Genomic DNA, 21,417 nt, shown 5'->3' with positions numbered 1-21,417 from the left:
AACTCCCACATGAGGGCAGAGTCAGATTAAAATGTAATCAGGTAACGTTTAACCAAAGACATAAAAATGCAGAACAACAAAGATAATGTTAATCTGAGGTTTTCTAAGTCAACTTCTGGCCATCAAAGCAGCCGGGTGTGAGCAGAGGACACTTGCTTTCTGGCCTTTATTCACTGAATTCATTTTCTGTTTACAGAAGGAAATGAGAGGATGACAAAAATAGTAAGTTCACCCACCCACCTTGAAAGGGCTAGAAACCAAATGCTTTCCCCATATTGTCCTTCATGGGCCTATTTCCTCAGGTTCAATATCACAATATTCAGAACTCTCACCATGTGTTTACATGTTAATTCTTGAGCATCTGTCACAATAACTTCTGAAACTATCAATTTTCTTTTTGATTCAGAAAATGAATTCAATCTAAAAAAGGATTTTTTTTTAAAAGAGCAAAAGTTTCCAGCTTGTACATACAAAGCATAGCCCTTTGACACTGAATGAGGCCGACCAAGACACAAAACTCAGACACAGCAACCCAGCCCTTCAGGCTGCTCAACGTCCAGCAAATTAGAACCTGAGGCTTTCAGGCCCCTCATTAAGGGGCTTTTTAATGGTTTTCCTTCCAGCCAACCAAAGAATGAGGTTAAAATTAATCTCTTCCATCCACTGCATTTATTTGACGAATGCTGATTAAACAATTTAAACAGGAAATCTTCATTCAGGCTGGAACATTTTGGGGGCAAAGTCTGTTTCTCCTCACGTATGCTCAAGGCAGCACTGACTGGTAGAAAGAGTGATGAATATGGAATCTCAGGACCTGAGTTCAGGTCTTGGTTTTGCCTTTTACTACCCACGTGACATTCAGCAAGTGCCTTGACCTCACCAGGCCTCAGTCAAATCATCTGTAAAATGAGACAGTTGGTCTGGACCAGTGGGGTCAAGCTCAGACACAAATGGATCCATATGGGCCATATGTGGACTCAGAAAACCTCAAATTCACATTATCTGTGCTGTACTGCATTTTTATTTATTTTGTTAAGCACTTCCCAATCACACGTGCATCTGGCTCAGGCCTCAGGTGGGAGTCGGGTAGGCCACATGGGGCCTGTGGCCAGAGAGGGACACATCTGGTCTGCCCAATCTCTCCAGACCCCTCCAGCTCAAACCTTAGGTCCTGCCATCAAAGGCAAGTGCATCACAGTCACAAATGAAGAAGAATATTTACCAGGACTGAGAAGCAGCATGGCTTGGTGGATCCAAAGCCAACAGGAATGCAACAATAACATCAATCAACCAATCAATATAAACAGTTACTACCGTGTTTCCCCAATAATAAGACCTATCCCAAAAATAAGCCCTCCCCTTACTGTGTAAGATTCCTCTAAAATAAGCCCTCCCCCGAAAATAAGCCCTATTGAGATTGCTACTGTAGTGAAGGTGATCCCCTGCGCTACACGCTACATTACGGTACCCTCTGTATGCACCGCCCCCCCCCCATGAAACGCACGCCGCGCTCTGAGCTGCATCCAATCAGAGCTGCAGCAGTGAGCGCGTCATCCTGTTCTTTATTGAATTCATTATTGAATAAAGGTACATTTTTTTGTTCACATTTACCTGTTTATTAAAATTGCTGTCAATGTTCATTAAAATAAGCCCTCCCCTGAAAATAAGCCCTCTGGTGGTTTTCTGTCCAAAAAAAAAAAAATTAATAATAAGACAGTGTCTTATTATCGGGGAAACACGGTAAGTGCCTACTGTGTGCCAGGCATGATGAACAAGTCCAAAAGCCGTGCAGCTGGTGGGGGATAATGGGGAGAAGTCTGTGCTAGTCTCCTACAGCCAAGTGTCCAATCAGAACACAGTGCTGAGAAGGGAGAGCCAGGCAGCAGCAACAACAATGCTAACAACAGTGTGCCGAGGCCCCTAAGAGCAAGGTGCTACTGATACCTGCACTCCGCAGAAAGAGAAGCTGAGTCAGCCTAAGGGCCCTGATGTCCTGGCCTGGGCTCACATGGGGCTGCATGGGACTTGGGCCACCCTGACTCCAGGCGCACAGCTCTAGTCACTGGCCCACCTGGCTGCCTTAGAGACTCAAGAGCCCAGAGGACATCAGCGGCTCGACTATGGGCAAGCCACACAACTAACCGTGGGTAAATTAAAGGAGGCAGTGTAGGGGAAGTGTGCACACAGGGAGCTGTCTACGTGAGTGAAATTACAGACGTCATTCCTCGTATTGTGCCCACCTCCAAAAATCAGGATTTGGTGAGCTGGCTAAAAAAAACCAATAAATATATAATTTCAATAGGCAGGCTCCATCCGTACCTGAGGTTTAAAGTGATTAAATAATTTGAAATGAGTTTCCAAGTTCCCTTTTCCTCTTATGAAACTACATTACGAGAAACAGGACTCTTCCACAGGGCTCCAGCTTCCACCTCCTCCAATTCATGTAAAAGGGGACTCTGAACAAACTTTGGAGCTACAGAACCCACAAAATGACACAGAGAAGCTAACCTCCCGCTGAGGACAGCCCGGCAGGAATTGGCCAGCACAGCACTCTGGGAGCCGAGCCCAGCCCCACCCGAGGCTTTAGCCTGACCAGCCACCAGCCCCAAGGACTCCAGATCAGCAGCAGCTGTGGCTGTTTCCTGAATTATTAACACATAGATGCTAAGGACAAAGTGAGAAGTCAGTGCAGTATGGATTGTGGACCCAGTAGTTGGGAGTGCAGTTGGCCTCTGCCCCCCAGGCAAGAAGCCACTGAGAAGCCGCAGCCGTGCAGCCTCCCCCACGTGGCAGCTTCAGCTCCTGGCCTTCAGAGTATAGGGGGACCAAGCACCAGTATGAGGGGTAATCGCTGTTGCTTTAACCTGCTTGGATCTGGATTGCAGTCTAGGGTGGAGGTCCTGGAGTGTGCGACCAACTTGCCTGAGTGTGTGGAGTCTTCAGAGAGGGCACCCATCTAATACCTCCGGCAGCTGAGAAAACCCCAGAGTTTGGAATGAAGCTTCCCTGTCTGGTAGCAGAGTCCTACTGTGGCAAAAAGCCCAGGGGTCAAGTAATTGAGTAGTAACATGAGCAAACAAGGGAAGCAAAGTAAACAGAGCATCGCAACTTTGCACTCCTATTTTAGGGACAAAAAGGATCAAAGCATGGAACAGGAGGAAGACAGTGAAGTCAGAACTCCTGCACCAAAAGCTCCAAAGGAAAATACTAGCTGGTTACAGGTCACAGAGGACCTTATGAAGCAAATAAGAGAAGTGGAGGAAAAATTGGGAAGAGAAATGAGAATGATGCAAGAAAATTATGAAATGAGAGCCAACAGCCTGACTGAGGAAAATAACACCTTAAAAAATAGACTAACTCAAATGGCAAAAGAGGCTCAAAAAGGCAATGAGGAGAAGAATGCCTTAAAAAGCCAAATTTGCCAGATGGAAAAAGAATCTCAAAAACTCACTTAGGAGAATAATTCCTTCAGAATTAGACTGGAGCAAATGGAAGCTAATGACTTTATGGGAAATGAAGATGCTGTTAAACAGATCCAAATAAATGAAAGAATAGAAGGCAATGGGAAATGGGAAAAACCACTGACCTGGAATATAGATCCAGGAGAGATCATTTAAAAATTATTGGACTACCTGAAAGCCATGATCAAAGAAAGAACCTAGAAATTATACTCCAAGAAATTCTCAAGGAAAACTGCCCTGATGTTTTAGAACCAGAGGGCAAAATAGAGGTTGAAAGAATCCACCAATCACCTCCTGAAAAAGATCCCAAAAAGAAAATTCCTAGAAATATTATAGCCAGGTTCTGAAATTCCCAGATCAAGGAGAGAATATTACAAGCAGCCAGGAAGAAACAATTTGAATGTTGTGGAAACACAATCAGGATAACACAGCATCTGGCAGCTTCTACAATGAGGGATCGAAGGGCCTGGAATATGATATTCTAGAGGTCAAAGGAGCTGGGATTAAAACCAAGAATCAGCTACCCAGCAAAACTGAGTATCATGTTTCAGGGGAAAATATGGTTATTCAGTGGAATAGAGGACTTTCAAGTATTCTTGATAAAAAAACCAGAGTTGAATAGAAAATTTGACATTCAGATACAAGAAGCAAGAGAAGCATGAGAAGGTAAACAGGGAAAAGAAATCATAAGGAACTTATCAAAGCTGAACTATTTACATTCCTACATGGAAAAATGATAATTGTAACTGATAAAACTTTTCTCAGTATGAAAACAGTTGAAGGGAATAGAAATATATATATATTATATGTCTATATAGGAAGGTATATGGGCATATGAATACTTATGTGAATGTGTATATATATATATGTGTACAGGTATACACAAATAGAGACCAATTTAATAGGAAGGGATGATGCTTAAAAGGTGAAATTAAGAGGTGAGAGAGGAATATAATGAGAGGAGATGGGGGAAGACAGAATGGGGTAAAGTATCTCATATAGAAGAAGCAAGGGAAAATGGTTACAATGGAGGGGAAGAACAGGAAGGCAAAAGGGAATGGGTCAACCTTATTCTCACTGAATTTGGCTCAGGGAGTGTGATAGCAATGGCATTTAAAGATTCCCCTGTATTGGCTTGGTTTTTCAAATTAATTGTGTTAAAACCCAGAGCTTGTTAATCCCACCTGTGGGATGGACTTGTTGATGTGAAAAGAGAGTCCTGAACTGGGAGGAGCTGGTGGCATAGATTTGGAGAGACAAGAGAGAGGCAGAAGAACTTTTTGGAAGCAGCACCCTCGTGGAGGCTGAGAGAGAGACTGAGAGAATTGCTGTTTTGCCACTTTGAATTGCCCTGGATTTTTGAGACCTGCCCCCTGAGCTGCCAAGGACTGAGGAGACATGGCTGTTTTGCTGGTACTTTGTCTGTCTGTTTTGATGTTGTTTTGCCAGATTTGTCCACTGGTGAAAGACAGTGCTGTTGTTGAAGAAGTCCTGGAACCTGGCTTTTGGTTAAGAAGCCCTGAGACTGTCCTGCAGACAGAGAGTGAATACTGTCTACTGGTGAAGGACAGTGCTGTTGTTGCAGGGGTCTGGAGACTGTCCTGCAGACAGAATGCTGTCCACTGGTGAAGGACAGTGCTGTTGTTGCAGGGGTCTGGGAACCTTTCTGTTGGTTCAGAAGCCCTGAAGAAGGATTTTCTTGTTGTATGTTTACAGAAATCCTGGGAGAGGGTTTTGCTAATGTTTTCAGGGGTTCTAGGACTGTTCCACAGACAGAGGATGAATTAATGAAGGGACTGGCAATGTATCTTATGGCCTTGCTAAGCCTTGTCTCCCCAGGAACTAAGATTGCTGAGAACTTGCCTCGTGTCAAGATGAAGAAAAGACCTCCATTTGGGTATTAAGTGCTGTGTTTAAACTTGATGTAACTCTGGGGTAGATTCAATTGTGATCCAGGGGTGGGGAACTTTTGACCTTTTTGTGTTTTAAGGTTGAGCAAATGAATGTACTTTACTTAGAATGGAAACTAATCTCCATTTGAGAAGAGGGGCTTTGTGGTGGACTAAATGAAGGTACAGCCTAGGGGTAAAGTAGTATTTAGAACCAGGACTTTGTAATTGATTGAATGAATGGAAGGTCCTGGGGTGGGGTAGTACTTGGAGATTATTTAATCACACTTAGTAAATGCTGTATTTGGAATGATGTCATGTTTTGATCTTCTCTGTTCTTGGTTTGTCACTGAATAAAATGGAGAGCACCTATGCTGGTATTTTGAACCTGGGAAGTTGCCTTTCCTTGACATTACATTACAGGAAGGAAGGGGATGTGAGGGGGGATAATGGAAGGGAGGGCAGGCAGGCTAGGGGGAGGGAAGTTGGAGGCACCCACTTTTGAAAAGGGACAGGATCAAAGTAGAGAATAGAACAAGTAGGAGGTGGGATAGGAGGGAGGGAAATATAGTCAGTCTTTTACAATATATCTACTATGTTATTGTTTTGCATTAGCTACACATGTACAACCTATACTGAACTGCTTATCTTCCCAGTAAAGTTGGGTGACAAAGGAGGAAGGGAATGAATCTGGAATTCAAAGTTTTAAAATCAAATGTTTAAAATATATATATATATATATATAATATATATATATATCTATACTATTATTAATACTATTTTACATGTAATTGGGAAATAAGATATACAGGCACCGGGGCATAGAGATCCACCATACCCTACTGGAAAAGTCGAAGAGGGTACGGGAGAAGATATGGGAGAGAGCAGATTGGAGGAGGGAATGTGGGACTGCTATTTTGGGGCAGTGGGTAGGGAAAAAATGGAGAAAATTTGTAACTCAAAATCTGGTGGAAATGAATGATGTAAACCAGAAGTTAATAAACCATTTGAAAGAAAAAAAAAAGAAACTACATTACACAAATATCATCATGATAAAGACAAAGAAAGTTTAGCCAGCCATGTCCTGACACTGATGATGCTGTGTACGATTCAGGGAGGGAGGTCAATCACGAAAGAAGAGGGCTACTTCTGAGTGGTCTTAGCATCTGTGAGTGTTCACCTTCTGTTTCATCAACATCATTCAGCTCCAACCCTTGGAAAAGGCATAGCTGTCCTCGAGTCTTGGGCCTGAGCCAAAGGCCCACATCTCTGTCCCTCTCAAATCTTTGTTAAGCTTTTCTTAATTTTTTGCTTGACTTTCTTCCAACTCTTACTTAAGGATTTAATTATGTTGAAGGGACTTTATTTGGGGTTTGATAACATGTTTCCAATTTATTTACTTGTTTCCAAATGATTCTTCCAATGATGGTTCATGGCTGTGAATGACAGTCATCAGAAGAATCAAAATGTCAAGTGACCCATAGGTCAGGCTACAGCCTCTAATGAACAAAGAGCTGTAAGGTAGAAGGGGCATAAATGTTATCATCACAAGAAGTCTCAGTGCAATGACAAGAGCTCAGAATTTGGAATCTGAGGACCTGTCATTCTCAATTAAAAGACAAGCTTCTTAACCCCGGTAGACCTCAGTTTCCTCATCTGTAAAATGAGAGGGTTGTATTCAATGGTCTCAAAAGTCCCCTCAATGACCTGATGACATCTGTCCTTGAAGATCTCATGCAACTCTATCTCTACAATCTTATCATCAGGGACACATGTGCCTGGGAGGACAGGTGCTAGAGACAAGGGACGATGGACACCTGGAGGGCTGCCCTGGCACCTGAGAAAGAAGGTCTCTAGCCAGGTGGCATGGATTCAAGAACATGGACGTCACTGTGCAGGATGAGAAGGCCCTAGGGGACCGTAATCTGCCAGGGCTGAGGGGGCAGCCATCCTCATGAGCTCACAGCCCCATCAAATAGTGAGTTCTACATAGTGCTTTACAAAGCTTATCTCATTTGGTCATCACAACCCTGATGTTAGAGATGAGGAGGAAACAGCCTGAGAGATGGTGACCTGACTAGCCCCAGTACAAGAGCAGGCTGAGGTGGGATTTGTACAAGTCTGACTCCCAAGTCTAGAACTTTACGCAACCAACCACCAAAGTTTTCTTTTTTATTCTGAACTTACCAACTCAATCCCTTCTATTCTATTCTCTCTCTCTCTATCTCTCTCCTTTCACCCTGTCCCTGCTCAAAAGTGTTTTGCTTCTGACTACCCCCTCTCCTATTCTGAGAATGAATGTGTCCCCTCGTCCACCACCTCAGTCAAGAGGTGGACAGTCTGTTTTGTCGACACCTTCTGAAGTCTGGAGTCTCCAGGGCTCTGTCTGGCCTCAAAGTTATCTTCATGACGTGACTATTGGCTCATCACATAAAGTGCTCTGCTGTTTCTGCTCAGTCTCCTCTGCATCTGCGCATTCAGCTCTTCCCATGCTTCTCTGAATCTGACACTCTGTCATTTCTTGTGGAGCAATAACATCCTCACGTTCACGGATCAGAATCTCAGTCGGAGTTCTTTTCAGAGAAGAGAGAGAAAGGTTTTACAGCAGGACCCTCCTCATCCAAGCTGCATTCTTACTGACCACATTCCTCCAATCTTGTCTTCAGTTTGCAACAACCAGGTGTGCAGGCAGCTCTAACAGTTAGAGAGCAGATTACCAACATCCTGCTCATCTCACCTACTTCAAGATCTATCACAAGCCTCAAATGTTCTTATTATAAAGTCTGGGAGTCCAAAACATGAACAGCTGCAGGGACAAGTGGCCAACCTGCTGGCTGGGTTCCAGCTACTCTGGGGGGCCGTGTTTCTGAAGGGACACGTGACTGACCACTGGGGCCAAAGTGCTGCCCTTGTAGAGAAAATCATCAGTGGCCTCGCTCTCCTCTAGTGAGGAATCAGGCCTCAAACATCAGCAGCTGAGGACTCAACCCACTGGGAAGGGACCACAAAAAGATCTCTCCTATACCCCCCTCCTCAGATGCTGAACCACCACCAAGTAAGTGACCCCGAGAGAGTGGTTGTCTCCCTAAAAGGATGTGTGTCTGTGCTGGGGGGTGTGTGGTGAGTGTGTGTGTGTGTGTGTGTGTGTGTGTGTGTGTGTGCATGTCTGTGCTGGGGTGTGTGGTGTGTGTCTGTGCTGTGGTGTGTTTAGTGAAAGTGTGTGGTGAGTGTGTGTGTGTGTGTGTGTGTGTTTGTGTGCGCACATTCGTGGTGTGCAGGGGACATGGGCCCCAACAGGAGAACACAACACACAATTACTCTCCTCCCCACCCCCCCATCTCCACGGCTTCCTGTTTGTCTGGAATTTCCTTCTCAGGGCAGGTGCTGTTTCCTCCCAGGAGAACATATGTAAGGTCCCAGGGCAGGGCCTCTGCTTTTGTCTTTGTGTCCCAAGCACACAGGCCAATGTCCTTATCGTGCTGTTGTGCACCTATGTTCAAAAAGGACCAAGGGCCTCGAGGGTGATGTCCTGACTGGAGAGGGAGTTGGAGGGAAGTGAGGCCAAGCTGTACAAAGCCGTCAGCTTCACTCTCTCTGCCGGTCATCAAAGTCCAGAGTTAACCTGACCTCAAGGTCTGGTGAAAGAACTGGTCATCGGATGAATGAGGACACCAAGCCTCAAGGACCTGGGCCTCAGCTCAGCTTGGCCCAGAGGAGCAGGCAGGTGGAAGTCTCCAAGCAGGGGCCTCTTTACCTAGGGTCCACAGACAGGCCAGGGAGTCTGTGAACATGAATGGGAAGGTCCGTTGCACCTTGATTTTTACAAACTGCAATTTGGCATTTCCCTTTCTTATGGATGTAGACAAGAAACATTAGTGTGAAAAGGGCTCTGTGTGCACAGCTCACCAGGCGCTGGACAGAAGATCAAAAGCCATGAAGGGGGAGGTCTGCTTTCAGGCGGAGATACTGACACTTCCCCTGCCCTGTGCCAAGAGCTGGGACGCAGGGGATCTGCTCCTCTCCCAAAGTCCTGGGCCCAGACTCTGTCATCAAAGACTATGCTTGGGGGGGAGAAACAACAGGAACAGAATGGGGCTGGTGCTGCTTCTGGGGCTGGTGGGCTGGAACGCTGGGCTGGTAATATCCCTGTGTCTACCTTTCCACTTGGATGGAAGTGCTTTATAAATTATTGGCTGGGGGAGCCCATAAAACATAGCTTGAAGAGACAAAATGGGAACAGCTGGAAGGTGGGGGCTTGAGCTGAGTGATGGCTCCACACCCAGAAACACTTGCTTGGCCCAGCCTCCAGAAAGCCAGGCAGACCAGTGCAGGGGCTGGGCTGACTGCCCAGAGGGGCTAACCCAGTGCAGTTGGGCTCCTCCCCCATCCCATGGCAGGGGGCTTGGTTGTGCCACACAGTCTCTTTTTCTCCCTCTCTGCCAATGAATTTCTCTTTAAAAATGCTCCTGGATAGCCCATTTCATGCTACTTGCCATGAGTATACATTTTTATGAGATAGCTACATGGTTCAGTGGATCAAGTTATTGGACTTGGAGTCAACAGGACCTGAGTTTGAATTTTGCTTCAGACATATATACCTACTAGCTGTGTGACCCTGGGCAAGTCACTTAACCTTTCTCTGTCTCTGTTTCCCCATCTATAAAAATGGGGATAACAGCACCTGTCTCCCAAGGCTGTTGTGAGGAACAAATGACACAGGTGTGTAAAACACTCTGTAAACCTTAGAGCTCTACATTTAATCCATTTGGGCTGCACTGGGGACATGAGAATACAGACAAGACAGCACCAGACTGGAAGCCAGAGAACATCTGTCTGAATCCTGCCTGTGCCCTCTGCTCCCTGGCTGACCTGGGCCAGGCCACTTTCCTTCTCTAGGCCTCAGTCTCTTTACTTGTAAAATGAAGGTCAAGTACAGCTGAGGTCCAGAGTCACGTGGCTCCTGGCACTCACATCTGCACTTGGCACCAAAACTAACTCTATAAGTCTGGGCTCCTCTGACTGTTAACACAAACCTTCTACTTTCATTCACCCCCTTGTTGAGTCAAGGACACCCCAGGCTCCCCACTGGGGGCTGTCCCTGACTCTTCCTCCTACCCCACTCCCCCCACATGTCATCTGCTGTCTGGTTAATGCCACTCCCACCACATCTCTCAGATGTGTCCTTTTCTCTGCATCCATGAAGCCTCTCCCCAGAGAACAGGGCCTTCCTTACTGACCACTGCCTCACCACTCCCCACCTCTCCCCTCTCTAGCCCACTCTCCACACAGCCACCAAATTCACATTCCTAAAACACTGCTCTGACACCCCTACCCACAAATTTCTAGGGGTTCCCTATAGCCTGTAGCACAAAGGGCAAAATCCACAGCCCTCATCTAAGCCTTCCACAGGATGGCTCCCACTTCCACCCCTAATTTCATTATTTCACCTTACCCTGCTTCAGGTGTCCTCCATCCCAGGACCTCCATGCACCTAGCCGACCTCCCTTCTCACTTCCACCCCTTAGAACTGCTAGTGCCAGAGGCCACTTCTTGCCTGACACCTTCCTGATGCTCCAGGGGGAAAACTCTCCTGACTGGAGAGAACTTCTCCGAGAACATTACTCCAGAAAAGCCCTAGCCGTGTTTTTCCTCTCTCCTCCAACAACCAAGTCAGGACCATGACCAAATCAACTCCGCTATTTTTCCTGGATGAAGTATGTCAATCTCACCCTGGATGCCTTCCTTTACCATCCCTGTCCCTTTGGGGACCAAAGTGACTCTTTGTGGCCACTGCTCCCCTGTGTGCTGTCTCCCCTATTAGAACACAATCTTCTTGTCATCAGGGAGTATCTTTTCTTTTGTATTTATATCTCCAGGACTTGATACAGAGTCATAAGCCTTTAATAAGTTTCACTCATTCAGCCATACTCTCTTCATGGTGTTTACTTTGTGTGAGACGCTGTGGTGCTGAATTTCTCCAGTAGAATGTAAGCCCCTTCAGGGCAGGGACTTGCTTTATTTTTGTCCTAGCCAGGCGTGTCGTACAACAGTACGGGCTTAATGTTTGTTGAACTAAATAGAAAAAGCACCACTGACAAAAACTGGTCTCAAGACAGTTTTCTTCGATTTTACAGCATTTCTCAGAAGAGAAAAGTAATTTCATTTGTTGATGTTAAAAGCGTCCAAAGTTTTAAGTAAAAACTTCAGAAAGAGCCTGAAATGACCAAATGTGTCTCTCTCTGAGTGGAGCCTTTGAGGCTTGACATCTGGACTGTCCCAATCCACTGAACGACCCTGAATCGATCACTTTGTTGGCCCTAAGTGAACCAGTACTGGCATCTTCCCCTCTTTCTTTTTTGACTGGACCCGTGACTTCATTAGTTTATGGCAGGAACCAGAAAACTGCTGGGCCAGTGAATCTGAGGGCCAAATCCAGCCCCCTCTATTTGTATACAGCCTGAGAGCAAAGACTGGCTTTTGTATTTTTAAATACGACACATTTTAAAAATGTAAAATACATTCTTAGCCAGTGGGCAAGACAGACATAAGGTGTGCAAAAACATGCAATGGTAAGAGAGTCCTAGTGAGGGACCCTCCTCTGCTCATGAACACTGGTAACCACTCTGCAATATACAATCTACAGAGTTGCCTGAGAAGTCAGTCAAGTGACATGCCTAGGGTCACTGTCTGCTGGTAAACATTTAACAACTGGCTTTCTGAAAAGTATGACACATTTTTAAGCTTCATCTTCATGACTGACATTTCCTTAAGTCTACCCAATCAACAAAACAATAAATCAGGTCCTGGTTTGCAGTATTTGATGACTTCTGCAAATTTAACAATCAGCTCTCTGTAAGAGCTAACTCTAGTTACCCCCCCCTCCCCTCAGCCCACCATGGGTCACACAGCCCATAGGTGTCAAAGGTAGGACTTGAGTCCAGATTTTTCTAACACTAAGTTTGACTCTCTCTCTACAGGCTTCCTCTCTGCAGTTTTTTGTATGAATTATAAAGTAAATTCATAAGAAAAAATATTCTTGAGTTTTAATTGAAAATCCAGCATTTCACTGGGGTCAGGCAATCTGGAATATCTGTACGTGAGAGAGAGAGAAAAAAAAGCATTTTTAAAGCTAAAACAATTCCTTTAAAAATGAAGTATGAATCATGTTCACTAATGTGAAATTAACCCCAAACTGAGCCCAATCTTCCTTTTCATAACTGGTCTTTTTATATCTTGCATGATGTGTGGGGACATTAATTTAAATACAAAAAGTTACATTTTACAATTACAATTCATAAAATTATCTGAATGAGATGGACTTTGCCTTCTGTATAGATGAATATTTATTCTGTTATCAATTTATTATTCTATTTATTTCTAAATGAAAACGATTCAGTAATCTAGCCTCATCAAGCAATCCTCAGAGATGTGACAAGCTGCATTTGCAAATGTCTTGTGTAAGATTAGAAGCGAATTCATTAATAAACAAGGAGAAGACCAGGGCAATGAAATGGACAAAAGCCCGACCTTGGAGAATCAGCTCTGCCTTGGGCCCCCGCTCTGCCTTTCCTGGCCAGCAGGGCCACCTTCCCCAAGCCCCTTCCCCTCTCTGTGTCCTCAGTCATAAGTGGACAGAACTGGACAAGGCCATTTCTAAGTTCCTTAGAGTGCCTGTAAAACCCACCTTCTCCTGCCTCTGACACATGTGCAGAGATGGGCTCAGACTCTTCTCCCCACACACCCTTGCAGAGAAGGTACAAGTGCTGCACTGTAAGGAATGGGCTCTGATCGCGGCTGATGCCTTTGTTCAGCACCCGCTATTGGTTTTTGGTCCACGGTCAGCTCAGAGCTTCCTGGCATTGGCAGGTGAATCAAATCATGTCAAAGTGGAAACCTAATTTGCTCTGATAAAGAGAGGCCAAGATGAGTTAATCACCTTCTCTCTTGGGCCAAGGAGGTGGATTCAATATCTAAATACAATCATTGGGCTTTATAAAAATGGTAATAGGATGGTCCTAGAGGGTGTGGACTGATGATGCTGAAATACAGCTAGAATGGCGAGAGGAACAGTCATCAGGCAAGACCTGGGTTCAAATTCTGACTTCCCCACTCCTAGGCTTTCCATTCTTAGATAAATTCTCCCCATTAGCAAGTAAGGCCCTGGAGGGGAGGGATAGGTTTACCTTTCTGGGAATCTCAAGCAGTTAGCAGGTGGGGAGTGGCTGGGTGGGGGCTGGCTGCTGGACCAGCCCCCTAACTGCCTGCTCTACCACTGACCTCTTGGGGCTGCTGGGGGTGAGGATGGCACTTCCCAACCCTCCAGGGGCCATGGAAATCCCTCCCAAAGGGCTGAAGCAAAGCCTTCAGGGCCAAGCTGAAGGGTCCTAGGTTAGCCCTGGAGAAGTGGCAAAATTCACAACTGGTTGGTTCCGATGTGACTCCCATCATTCCCAAAAATGCTTCTTAACAAAAAAAAAAAGCCCAAATTAATATTGCCTGCAGGACACTGGAGATTCTCATCCCCTGCACTGCTGGGATAGACAGAGACCTCTCCCAGTGACTGTGCCAACCCAGAGCCAGGCACCTCTGCCATGAAGCAGCCCCCTCCCTCTGCTGCTTCTGAAAGTCAACATGCCCCCCGAATCCCAGCCATGGAGGGTCTACCACATCAGAGACTTGGAGCTGGAAGATACCTTGGAGGTCACTGACCCATCCTCTTACAGACGGGAAAGCAGAACCTCAGACTTGACCAGGGTCACCTGGCATCGGGAAGCAGCTTATGAGGTCAGTCCAAAGTTTGCTATTCCTGACCCCAGGGCTGAGTGTTCTTTTTATTATACCAACAATTCTCAAAGTGTGGCCCATGGCACCCCAAGATCCTTTCAGGAGTCCTTGAGGTCAAAAGTACCTTCATGATAAACCAAGATTTTTAATTTCTAATATAATAAATATAATAGATTTATCCCACATAAACAAAAGCTCTTTGGGGGGAGATAGGTCTTCAAGGGTCCCAAGACCAAAAGGTTCATTAGACCATACTGCCTATTTTATCAATACATTAACAAAGAGAAATTTTTCATAAAGGTGGATTCTGTTTCATTCAGACACTATGTACCCTGACTAGAAAATATTATCTGAGAAATCCAACACGCAGTGACTTCTTCAAGAAATTCACCAACAAGATCCTTGATCCTAGACCCTTGCTTTGGACTGTAATCTAATCCAACACCTTCATTTCACAGATGAGGGGAACTGGGGCAGAAAGAGGGGAAGAGACCCTCCCAGTGTCACAAGCTACCAAGAGCTTAGGAAGTATGGAAGCCCAGGTCTTCTGAACTCTCAGTCCAATGCCCTTCCAGAGCTACACAGCCCCTTGCACATTATCCAATATTCCCCTCTGGAATTCAAAACCACATTCCCAAGTGGGGCCCTTTCAGTGGTTCGGTGCCTGGTCATCGTCCCCTCCTTTAGAATGGAAACTCCTTGAGGGCAAGGACTGTCTTTCTTTGGGACTTGTTTTTGCCTCCCTGGCACTTAGCCCAGTGAAGGCACTTGACAGCCTGATTGACATGGAGATCAAGAAAGATGGGAATGGGAACAGAGTTAAGCCTGGAAGGCAGTGAAGGATCCCAAGATCTGGAGGTGAGGAAGGGGCATGTCTTCCCAGCACTGGGACAGACAGTCTACACAAAGACATTAGGAAGGACATGGAATTCTGAGTGCAGGAAGCAGTATAGAGGCCAGTTTGGCTGGAAGGTCGAGTGAATGAAGGGCAGCAAGTTGAAATAAGCCTGGAAAGGTAGTTGGATGCAGACTGTGGAGGGAGAACAAATGCCAAACAAAGGAGGTTGGTTTTTTTTTTTTTTAAAGCAATTGGGGTTAAGTACCTTGCTCAAGGTTACACAGCCAGGTGTTTCTGGGTGGGTGCTAAGTGTCTGAGCCCGGATTCGATCCCAGGTCATCCCGACTCTGGGGCCAATGCTCTTACTCACAACGCCACCTGGCCGCCCCCAAACAAAGGAGTTTTAAGACACAGGGAGTTCCTGAAGATCCTTGAGCAAGGGAGGGAGCTGATTGGAGATAGGGTAAGTCTCTGTTCAGGGTCTTTCTCCCTCCTTTCAGCCCTCCTAGCCTAACAGATACACTGTGGCCACAAGCTGCTTCCTACTGGTCCAGGCTTCCCTACTGCCATATCTGATCAGAGGGGACCATGTCCAGTGCTCCTTTCCACCAAAACTTAGGAGGGAGCCCTACGTCTCATTCCTTTAGGGTCCTGATCTCTGCCAGCAAACTGTGAATGGTATGCCAGGCCTCTCAAGCACTCAATATTTGTTGAGGGTGAGGAATAAGACAACAGACCAAAACAATCAATCCTCTCCAACCATATTTTGTATTTACATGGCTGTCTTTAAAGTGACCAGTGGTGGAGATTTCAGGCACTGAGGCCTGTTGTGGGGTGGAGGGTCGGGATTGGGAAAATCGATTTTTGACACCTTTCATACAGGGCCTTTTATTAAGTGGATTTATTCTGTGAAGTTTGGATTCAGGCAAAGGGCCACACTTGAGGACCAGGAGGGCCACATGTGGCCTCCAGGCTGAAGGTTCTCTACCCCTGTTGGGGACTATGCTGAGGTCTGGGGATAATAAACTGACAAGAGAAATAGATTCTCCCCTCAAGGAACTTAAATTCCACTGGACAAGAAAACAGGAACAAATACAGGGAGGAATAAGATCTATACAAAATAAATACAATGGAGTTGCTTAAGCTACAATAGCAACACAAAATCAAAATGCCATCAGCCCCTTCTGAGGCAAAGCATGATTTGGCACTTCCCAAGGGCCCCAGTCTCTATGTTCTCCAGGGCCATATCAGCTTGGCCGCCCAGTCAGGAGCTGAACTTATGGCAGGTCCAGAGACTCCATAAGGACTCCTGGGTTACAGACGCCTCCCATTCTCAGTCTGGATGAAGCTGGGCAAGCGCACTGGGCATCGAATGGCTAGATCTTTCCCAGAGTGGGCAATAAGTGAGTGAAACCAAGGGTCAGGTTGGCTGTTAGAAGGGGCACTGCACTATCACTCTAATGAATAAACTGTCAGTGCTTTGCCAGGCCCTGCTTACTCCATGCCTGGTGACACCCAGATCACAGGAGTCTCCGACATGGATGGAGCAGATTTTAACTAGCCAGGCTGAACAGTTGCTAGCTTGGAAAACAGACTCTCCAGGGTGAAGTAACAGAAAACATCAAGAAATCCACAGAATCCACTTAGAAAAAAGGGAAAGAGCCCCAGAGCTAAACGACCAGCCCTACCCTGAGGTAGGCACCAGCTCAACAAGTGCCACAGCAAAGCACAGCACGGAAAGTGGGTCCTGGGCAGGAGATGATGAAGAGAACTCCAGGGATTTAATCAGCAGATGCATCCCCAGCATACGAAAGATGGCTGCTGTAGAGACGGGAGCCCACGTCCCTGCTCACTCAGCCAGCGACAGAATTAACAGGACACAGCTGCTGGAAAACCCCCTCTAGGATTTCAGATGCATCTGACAAACTGTTTTTACAATTGCACCATCCCTGGGCTCTGGAAATCTGCTTTTATGAAGGACTAGAACATGTCTGTGACACAATCATTTCTCAGGTGGCGGCTAATTTATTGAGGTGCCCTGTGTATAACCACCTTGCTTTCCTGCTGGTTCACAGGCCCTTATGTGAAGGAAATACCTCCAGCATTAATTCCTCAATAATAAAGCTTTCCCACCCATGACAACCACAGGAAAAAGCTGGAGCGATCTTGGTGTGGTGACCTGGTGTTTCTTTTCCCTGCTGCACGAATCCCTGACTTGGAGGGGCTTACTGTGCCACAGAGGCATTCTGCGCTTTTGAAGGCTGGAAAGCTAGAAAGGCTTCCAAGAATGGAAACTCCTCGGGGACACAGAGCAGATGTGGGGGTGCTTAAGGATGGGTTTAGTGTCTGTTAGCCAAGCTGAAGGTAACCAGCAGAGGTTGGCTACAGGTAATGGAATCTTTGGCCATAACTGCTCCCGAACTCTCTAAAGAACACAAGTGTTGGGATAAAACTCAGAATTTCCTGAAGCACCAAAAAGCCCTTGATCTTGTTCATGGAGGGACCCCCTCCAACAACACAGGCCATAAGCTGTCCACACTCTCCTCCACATCTTCTCATCAGCCCTCCTGCGGGCTGGCCCAGTGTGCTAGGGACTCTACTGCACACTGCTCAGCACTGAGTTCTAAGGAACACAGAAACTTTGTTTTTGCTACTCACCTGTTAGATCTCTCATGTGCACACATCCACCTTCTCCTTCAGACTTCTGGCTCGGTCAGGCATTGCACCGCACCCACACCCACCACGCCCCCTCTCCACTGCTCTCTGCGGATCTCTCAAATTTAAATCTTCAGAGACCGGGCTATTCCATGACTTGGTGTCACGTGGCACCAACTGAAAGAATGCTCCCAGTATCTGAAAGGACATTCCCGGTGACAATCCAGGCTGTGGCTCATCCACGCCTGCCCATACTGGGCCTTCCAGTTTCTCGTGACATGGTAAGGAGCACGTGGGCCCTCCATGGGCTCACCCCTCCTTTCTCCACATTTCCTATTCAAGCCTGAACACATCTCTTCTCCCAAAAGCACCCCTCTTCTGCAGGAAGCAGTTTCCTCCTTCTATTGAGGATGAGCCTGGGGTCCTCTCACTCACTACCCATATCATTCAGTTGACAGATCTGGTCGTCTCCACCTCCACAGCACCTCCCATCTCTGTCTCTGGGCTCTTACCTCTTCCCAAATTACTGAAAGAGCCTCTTCATTGGTCTTCCTGCCTGTGGGCTCTCCTCCCTCCAATTTGCCCTCTACACAACCACCAAGGTGTTTTTCTTAAATCATAATGTCTGTCTGTCACCTACTCAACAAATACCAGTAGCAACTTTTGCCTCCAGGATCAAATATAAAATCTTTCTGCCACTCACATTCCCTCTTTTCCATCTTCTCATCTATGATCCCCTTCCATGAACATAACAATCGAGCCAAACTGGCTAACTTGCCATTCCTCACACATGGTACTCTTCTCACCTCTGACCTTCGTACTGGATGTCCTCCCAAACCTGGAATGTGCTGGCTCTGTCCTTACCATCCCTCCATGCTCAACTCAAGCACCATTTCCTAGCTGAAGCCCTGGCTACTAGCGCCTCCCCTCCAAATCCATGTGTATCTGTTATGAATGTTCACACACACATACATATGTTGTCTCCTCTGGTTAGACTGTAAAACCCTGGAGAGCAAGGATGATTTCTCTGCTTACATCATCTCCAGCATCAAGGGACATGCTGACATGCAGTGGGAATGTGTTCAGTGCTTATGCCTGTGTATTGATTAAGCAGCCCATCTTTTCTACTCAGACAATTCTGGGACCAAAGCCACCTTTGCTTTGCTTCTCCATGCTTATGTCCTGTTTGTGATGTCTTATGGCTTTTTCTAATATCCTATTATGCACCTTTCCATGGCCTTCTGGGTAAGCCTCATTTTCATGTTTTTAAGAGACCACAATGTTCTACATGGCAATTTACAGGGAAAAAATATTGTCATAATGAAGATGCATTGATCTGTTTTCATGTAATATGTTTAAATATAAAGACATTTAAGACACCAGTCATGGGAGAGAATTCCTTTTCATTCTATGACTTAGCAATACATAGCGAGCCCAATAGTTTAGCCCAGTAACTCCTTCCCTAGTCCTCTCCTCCCACCTGCCCATTGCCATCCATCCATCAAGCTACTTTTTTGGCATTTTCACTTGTCAGGGTCACCTTCCCCAAACACAATGGCTGGCTTCTTTGCCACACACAGGACTGGGGGTTCCTGAACACAGACAGGTGGTAGATTAAAGGAATGCCCCTTTTGAGTACACACCATTCCCATGAGCTTTCCCCAGCCAAATCGCAATTGCAAAAGCAGGGCTGAAAATCTTGGGGCCTCAGTGTTTAAACTGGGTCCTGTTCCCAATGAACATATTAACTTGAAAAAACACCAGGATGTGATTTGGATTTATAAGGATAATTGTGTCTATCTGTTACTCTAGAGAATGAGGATATCAAAGCATGCAGATGTGGAGTTCCCATTTTCAACCTGACGTTGATCAGAATTACTTGTGAAATGGGAGCACACCCTACACACTGAATGGTGATCTCTTTCCTAATGTAATGTTCTGTCTCATTATAATCACGAAGAAGGCATTTTCTGTGTTGCTAAATGCCACCATATACCATACCAAACACTATGGTTTAAAGCAAAATACATTTCCACCCCTAGGCAGATAATGGGTACTTGGGCATTCTCCTTTTCTGGGTTTGAGAAAATCTGGGCTGCTATTGACGCCTGATGCCTGCCTACCAGATTCTCTGCCTGTATTCCTGACACATCCTCCCGAATCTTAGACCCCTCTACCTCAAATTCCCTTGAAGAAGGCTTTTCAGAAAGAAGAGAAGGGATGTTTTGAGAAAAGGGCAGCAGACTTATTATCTTACCACTGCCTTTGACAAAGATTAATTTGTGGTGTAAAAAGAAAAAGGAAAGACAGCAAGTGGAATCAATAGGGTCTTATACAACAATTCAAGACATCACCAGGGAGAAGGGGCTTCCTTCCTCTTAGAGGCTGTGAGAGTGAGTAGGGAATGGAAACAGGGTGCTAGGAAACTAGCCTGGGCAGTAGTTGGATTCCATTTGTAAAGAAAAATATGGGGGGGGGAATGGAGAGAGATTTCCATATATAAAGCAGAACATAAAAAAGAGGATTATATGTAAAACTGGAAATCTATCCTATGTACAGCTTGCTTTTTAAAAGGGATAGAATAAATTCACCATCTGATTCTTAAAGCTGTCTAGCTTGTCTGTTTCCTTCTTAACTTTTTTCTGTTCTCTTCTGTTCAGATTTTCCTTTAAAAAAATTTGAACTTAAACACCAAACAATATAGACCTTTACATATATATTATGGAACTAGAGAAGATTATCCATGAAACTGTATCTCCATTATGCAGAGTCTGCTTTTCTTTTAAAGGACATGAACAATTTAAAATGGAATTTTCAAAGTTGTCCTATTTGCCCTAGATTCCGTCTGTTCTTGGTTTGGGGGTGGTTTTTTTTGTGGGAGGACCCTATTCTTATTTCTTCCTCCTTCCTTCTCCTCCCCCCCCCACTAATAAACACACACACACACACAAATAAACACACACACACACACTAAACCTTGCAACAAATTATGGATAGTTCAGCAAAACAAATGTCCATCGTGACCATGTCCAGACACACAAGTCTCATTCTGCATCCCTCAGTCAACAGGTCGGCAGCATGTTTCATCATCAGACGTTTGGAATCGTGGTTGGTCACTACATCAATCCAAGTTCTTAAGTCATTCAAACTTGCTTTTCTTTACAATACTGTTACTGTGTCAATTACCCTCTTGGTTCTGTTCACTTCACTTTGCATCAATTCATAAAAGTCTTCCCAGGTCTGAAGTGGCCCTTTTATGTTTTCTCACAGAGCACCAACATTCTACATCCATAGACCATAATTCGACCAGTCATTTCCAAGGTGATGGGTTCTTTGCTAAAACCTAGAGTTGCTGTGAACAATTTTGTACATAATTTCTTCTTTGATCTCTTGGTGAGTAGAGGCTTAGTGACAGTTCTTTTTCATCAGTGGGTATATAGTTTAGCTTCCAATTTCCTTCTAAAATGACTGGACCAATTTATAATTCTATCAACAGGACCTCAATATGCCTGTCTGCAGCCTCTCCAACAAAATTCTGTTTCTGTCATCCTTGCCAATCTGATAGGCATGAGACAGAACCATGGAGATGACTTCATTTGTATTTTTCTAATTATTAGTGATCTGGAACATTTTAAATTTAGTTACTAACAGCATTCCCATTTATATCCTTTTACCAATAACTGGATTTCTAACTTTTTTTTTTTACTTTTGAGACTGTTTCAGAAGTTGGGCTGAATTATTTTTTAAAGCACAATTCACTGCTAAAGCTATGCAGTTAACCTCTACAGAT

General features: G+C 45.3%; 1 protein-coding gene across 6 annotated transcripts in view; it reads right to left on the bottom strand.

Annotated features, from left to right (window-relative positions):
• Positions 1 to 21,417, bottom strand: part of PPM1L (protein phosphatase, Mg2+/Mn2+ dependent 1L) — a 310,982-nt gene that overhangs the window by 43,693 nt on the left and 245,872 nt on the right. Inside the window, exon 1 of one of the 6 annotated variants that reach the window (XM_069083504.1) lies at positions 17,631 to 18,201. The exons of the other annotated variants lie outside the window; for them this stretch is intronic. Within the exon in view, the coding sequence (XP_068939605.1) occupies positions 17,631 to 17,646 (16 nt within the window). The 5' untranslated portion in view covers positions 17,647 to 18,201. Of the gene's footprint in view, positions 1 to 17,630; positions 18,202 to 21,417 lie in introns of those variants that run through there. 6 annotated transcript variants of the gene reach the window in all.

Source organism: Petaurus breviceps, unplaced genomic scaffold, assembly GCF_028583685.1.
Source record: "Petaurus breviceps papuanus isolate PSGF00001 unplaced genomic scaffold, PetGlider_PUasm1.0 173, whole genome shotgun sequence".
In the NCBI taxonomy this organism is placed as follows: domain Eukaryota; kingdom Metazoa; phylum Chordata; class Mammalia; order Diprotodontia; family Petauridae; genus Petaurus; species Petaurus breviceps.
Note: the sequence above shows the minus strand (reverse complement) of the source record. Positions and strands in the feature narration are given on the sequence as shown.